Source organism: Carassius gibelio, chromosome A1, assembly GCF_023724105.1.
Source record: "Carassius gibelio isolate Cgi1373 ecotype wild population from Czech Republic chromosome A1, carGib1.2-hapl.c, whole genome shotgun sequence".
NCBI lineage: Eukaryota > Metazoa > Chordata > Actinopteri > Cypriniformes > Cyprinidae > Carassius > Carassius gibelio.
This window is the reverse complement of record NC_068371.1, coordinates 10,010,143-10,016,115: the sequence shown is the minus strand read 5'-3', so window position 1 is coordinate 10,016,115 and position 5,973 is coordinate 10,010,143. Positions and strand designations below refer to the sequence as shown.

At 36.9% G+C, this 5,973-nt stretch overlaps 1 protein-coding gene across 2 annotated transcripts; it reads left to right on the top strand.

Annotated features, from left to right (window-relative positions):
* Positions 1-554: 554 nt before the first annotated feature.
* Positions 555-4,765, top strand: LOC127988288 (homeobox protein engrailed-1-like). Of its 2 annotated transcripts, XM_052591066.1 has the most exons (3): positions 555-742; positions 840-1,364; positions 3,955-4,765. In XM_052591066.1, exons 2-3 carry the CDS (start codon positions 857-859, stop codon positions 4,272-4,274), a joined length of 828 nt encoding a protein of 275 aa, XP_052447026.1. In that variant the 5' UTR covers positions 555-742; positions 840-856; the 3' UTR covers positions 4,275-4,765. The 2 variants fall into 2 exon arrangements, with proteins under 2 accessions (XP_052447026.1, XP_052446943.1); XM_052590983.1 differs by having other exon boundaries at positions 555-1,364.
* Positions 4,766-5,973: the final 1,208 nt, after the last annotated feature.

The window sequence follows — 5,973 nt, the reverse complement described above, 5'->3', positions numbered from 1 at the left end:
TGGTCATATACTAACATTAATTTTACTCAAATATTTGCAAACATTATTATATATTTTTTTATTATATATTTTTTTAAAATTTAGTCTTTTAACCTTAATTGCTTGCCTTGCTGGCTAACCTTGTCCCACAGAATAGTAATCTTGCTCAAATTTCATAGTTATGATGAATGCTCACTCCTGTTTTCTTTTAGGCTGCCTCCGTAGCCTATCGTCTAACGATCTCAGAAAAGAGCGATTCCCAATGCAATTAGTGTTTAGTTTTGGCAAAATAAAATAAAATAAATACAACAAGCCTCTGAAATCATGAATTATCTGGCTGCAATATACAATATTTTTCTGTCAAAAGCCAATGGCGATCCAGAAACATCCAGTACCTCATTAGAGTAGATTTAATGTTAGCCAGCTTATTTGGTCTTGGAAATCCATCCATTCATTATGTGCATAAGATCGTAAAATTATATTGGACATTCTCTGCTTGTGACACCAAGGATGTTGGTACCCCATTGGTCCATTACACGTGTGTCTCGCTCACGTGCTTCCGGTTAAGGAAAAAAGTATGTGAGGGGCACTGTGATTTTAGAAAGAGTTTGTTAAGCGCGAGCTGTCACACGGGGCAGCGATTCGGGGACTGCGGAGCATCGCGCGATGTATTTGTCTGACGTGAATAACGGGTGTGATTTGACAACTGAAACGCCTTGATCGCGGAAAGCATTCCGATGCTATGACAGTCGCTTCTCTTAAGGTATTTCGTATACCTTTATTTTAACACTATAGCCTGCATTCTTGTTTGTTGTTATCCGGATACAGCTCTTTGCAACAAGTGGAATTTTGCTGTGCAGACCGCGATCCATCTGTCATGGAGGAGCAAAACGATCAAAACAGTCGTGATTCGACTGAATCTGAGAGCGTCTCGCTCTCACCCAATATACCATCCCCTCCGATTTTACCTCACCAGGCTGCGCAGCAAGCACACAGAACCACGAACTTTTTCATCGACAATATTCTAAGGCCAGACTTTGGCTGCAAGAAAGATCTTGGGAGTAGGGACCGGGCACAAACCTCGGGCAGAGAGAATGTTAACCCTATGGTGATAAGGCCGTCGCATAATAGCAGCCTTTGCCAGGATTCAAACTGCAGTAGTGACAGCTCTTCTTCATCCTCGTCTTCTTCGCCATCTTCAAAGCAGACCTCTGCAAAGCTTGTCGAAGGAAATGGAACTACCACAGCAAGGTACGGGGAGAATACGACGTCGATAATGGTGGTGAACTCTAACGGGGGAACTTCGCAAGTAAAAGAATCGCAGCCTAATTTACTATGGCCTGCGTGGGTTTACTGCACCAGGTACTCGGACAGACCTTCATCTGGTAAGGCGCTAGTTTCTTAAATGCACTGTATGATTCACATCAGCTATTTACTTTTCTTTTTTTCTTCTTCTTCTTTTTTTGTGGATGGTGACTTTCTATGATTGGGGAGAATTTAGTTTTAGTTTATTCATCGTTTGAAGTTATCACTTATGTTCAACAGTCCTGGGGTGCGTTTCCCAAAAGCAATATGGTCGCAAGTTCCGTCGTCACCAATAGAATTCAATGGAACTAACTATAATAGTTAGCCAACGATCCTTTTGGGAAACGCACCCCTGGCTTGTTTTGGTGCATGAGCGAACAATTGTCACTTAGGCCGCAAATCAAACTAGAAACATATTTTGTTCAACCCTTTCTGGAGAAAGTACGTTGGCGTCAGAATTCTAATACTGGTTGCAACCTGATTCTGATTCTATAGGCTACAAAATAATTAGCCTTTGTCCATGAAAATCCAAAAATGAATAGGCTACTAGACTACTTCACTGTAGTAAATGTGTACAATGTAGATCATATTTATGGATTAATATTTAGTGGATAGTATCGGTTTAAAAATATTCCGTCTAACCATAGTTTATCGGCATATTGTTATGCTCGTTATTGGTGTTATTTTGAATAATTTACAGCACTAAGCAATGTAATTTATCTTAGTCTAAGACCACATGGGTTGTATGTGCGTATCTGTTAGTATTTGTTTTCATAATGTAAGTATACAATAGCTTTATATTAATGAAGAATACCAAAAAAGAGAAAAAGTGCCGCGATAAATTTAATCAACAGTTTTCTCTTAAATCCAAGATAACTTAATACTGCTGATATATACTGAAATTAGGATTTTGGGTTGTTCCATAGATATTTGTGTAAGCTCTTATTTTGTGCCAATAAGGGTCAGCCGAAAGCATAGATTTTGTTCAGTGTTAAGTTAATCACACTGTAAAACGTGCACAGTTCCCTTCAGTGGCTGTTTCTACCTCCTCTGACCCTTAAACCCAGCGTAATAATTTACATTCCAATGATTTTAAATAATTTGCTTGACTTGAATACTGCAAGTTCGTTTATTGTGACCACATGAAGTAGGGTACATATTTTGGTTAACTGGCAACATTTTACAATGGATACCCGACACAAATTCAGCTGGGCTGTTGGAAAAGATGCGTTGATTGACTTCACTGATTGACTTACTGATTGAGCTATCAGACACTGGACCTTCACAGACGGCAAGCAGCATTTCGATCATTCGAATGCAGTTTCTTGAAGGAAAGACTTAGGGCTCTGCTCAGTTGTTGACTGGTAATGCAGGTAGTTGTTTTCTTGACTTGTGTGTAATGCCACATGTGCATGGTGATATTTCCTTTGCATATGCTGTTAGCAGGTCTTTAGCTTTTTAGCTTTATTTTTTATGCATTTTTTTTTATTTTTTATTTTTCTTATTTTGCATGAAGGGATTTGCATATCAGCTGCATTATTCAAAAAAAAGTTTGTTGCAGTGAAGCTAAACTTCGGCCTACACGTGTAATATTATTGTCGATATGTAAAAATAATAAGTTTTACCTTTTCTGTAAACGGTTATCTTCAGAAAACAGCTCTGGTCGTATGCAGAGCTCTAGTTTTTTTTTATGAGCACTAAGAATTTTAGCAATTTGGCGAAATTACTTGCATTTTAAAAAAAATTATTTATATGATATTTACTTCGAAATAACAGTTTATAACTACCTAATCGCCTGCCCGTTTAATAAAGAGAGGCCGCAGAACAATAAAAACTGAATTAAGCAATCGATTTTCATTTTCTGTGTGACTAATAATAACAGTGATTTCGAACTTTGCCTTTGTTTTGGAAAACGGGGCGAAATATGCTACTGATATTGTCTGATATGTATGTAATAGGCTAATGTAGCCAACAGTCCACTAAACCAAACCAAATGTAATGTACAGAAGCTATTTTTGAGATAATGTTGGTTGAAGTGTTTCTTTCTTTATTTTACCAACAAATTACAATAATAAAAAAGATTAGCTTTATAGTAAGAATAAGCAAACTCGTATAAAGACTCGTTCGGCTTTCCCGCTATGTTCGACGGGCGCCAGCTCAAAGCGACAATCGAGGACTGAGGCCTACATACTTACTTTGCAGGTCTGCGTATCAATTGCTTATGATTAAAAATCTTATTTAACAACGAATTTTAAAGATAACGGCTATTTGCGTTTTAGAGATATAACTGGATGTTATTTTAGCAGCATTTTATTTCTTAACTATCTTTGCAATCACTCATGTAGCCTCTCAGCTGAGGCCATTCCTTTTACATAGGCCTAGATTACAAACACTCTCATAAGATTTAATTGCAAACACTTTTTATTGTTTACTCAGAATGAAAGAGACAGCGCTGTATAAAGAAAAGCAGTATGAATTCCACATCGACGTTTCTAAAGAGTGCAGCTAAGATAGCTTGTCCAATACGGAAGTGTCAGGTGGGCCCTAAAGTTAAAAGCGCATCAAACGTTTTAATCACGTGCCAAGGCATTCTCTGTCAGGTGTGGGTATGTAGCGTTTATGCTGCTTTATGATATTTATGTCTTCGTTTTATTGTTGTTTCTACACTAGGCCCAAGGACACGAAAATTGAAAAAGAAGAAAAGCGAGAAGGAAGACAAGCGACCGAGAACCGCTTTCACGGCTGAACAGCTGCAGAGACTTAAAGCCGAGTTTCAGGCGAATCGGTACATTACGGAGCAGCGGAGACAGTCGCTGGCCCAGGAACTCAACCTCAATGAGTCGCAAATAAAAATCTGGTTCCAAAATAAGAGGGCCAAAATCAAAAAGGCCACTGGCTATAAGAACGGCCTCGCTCTTCAGCTCATGGCTCAAGGACTCTATAACCATTCCACAACAACAGTTCAAGAAGATAAAGACGATAGCGAATAAAATGGCCTGGTTTCACTCCTAACAAGGCCATGGACGCTGACCCCAACAAAAGGGATTTTTCATATTTTTTATGAATCATATGAAAAGGAAATGTCTCCGAATTCTGCGAAACGAAGATGAGATATTTAATAGATTTCTGTTTATCATACAGTATATGGACATGCGTCTAAATATGAAGATTATAAAAATTTATATATAGCCAAAACTGTAAGATGTGTATATTTAATTCCAGGTAAGGGGATGTCTGTATTATTCCTTACTTGCTGAACATTTCTAACGTTTTTTCTCCTTTCCCAATGTGGTTGCTCACCGTTCCAGTAGGCCTAAGTGTCAGGCTTGTTAGTTTTTTTTTTTAGTTTTTTTTTGTGAAAGCACTGTCTTTTAAACCCCTTATCTCACAGTTCTTCAAATGCGTGACTGAACCAACGCTTCAAGCCAAAGATTTTAATATGTTCAGATTATGTTGTCTGAAATAAAAAAGGTAGAATGTGCCTTTTTTTTTTTTTTTTTTTTTTTTTTTTTGTAGTCTACAAAATCTCAACATAATTACAGGATTTGTAGTTATCTGAACGCTACGATGACTTGTCTTTCTCCCAAACTCCTGTTTTTTTTTTTTTTTTTTTTTTTTTCTAATAAATGTACAAAACGATGCTTTTCTACACTACTCTGAATTTCTAACCGTGGCAATGGGTTGTGGTTAAACTGCAATCATAATATGTTTTACGCTACAGCTTATAATGCACTACTGCCATTTGTTTTTATTGATTTATTTTTTTATGATGGGAGAAATTCTTCGGAAGTGAGCCTGTTTTAAGGTTTACAATCTTTCGAATTGGTCTTTTCATAAATAGGTTCTCACATAGCCCTATCTACTTTTTTTCCATTACTATTTTTTTCCCTCATTATTCCATTTCGCTCATTTTAAGTTGTAAATGTAATTTTTATACACAGTTAAGTATAAAATATTAAAAACAAATGTTAAATTGATATTAATATGCGATGTGTTTGAGCTTGGTTGGCAGTAATAGTTATCCCCCAAACATACACAAAATAACCTTTGTTATCATTTATTATTATCATGATTATTATTGGACTTCCATATGTATGATGACAGGTATTGACTTAAAGCAAAATTCTGTGGTCTATAAGGTAGGCTAATTGTGCTCTTAGTATTTGCCAGGGTTAATTAGACTTTAGACGAGGCAATATCTGATTAATTTCCCCTATGCTGAACGGCATTTTAGGCATTTATTATTATTTTTATTTTTTCATGTAAATTCCCACGATTCGGTGCATCAGAATTTATGCATCAGAATTTTTTTTACCGAACTGTCTAACTGTTGTTTTCCAATCATAAATATAGTTTTTCAATGTTGCCGTCATACGTGCTTTGGTGCCAGGACAACATCAGTGCAGAAAAGCGCTCGGCTTTTGGCTGTGTATAGCAGTGTTTTTGCGAGGCAGTGTGCAGGAGTCTGTCTCAAAGAACAGATTGAGGAAACTCTCCCAACGAGGTTAAAAGGTCAAGTTAAGCAGTCAAAACAATATTGTGGGTGTTTCAAAACACTACATTATCTGCGAACATTTCACGTGTTTAACGTAAAGCATCATTGAACATTACGTTCAAAGTATTAAATGTTCTGAAGGCAATAAAGAATCCGTTATGAATTTTAGTTTAACAAAAGCAGATGCTGGCCTG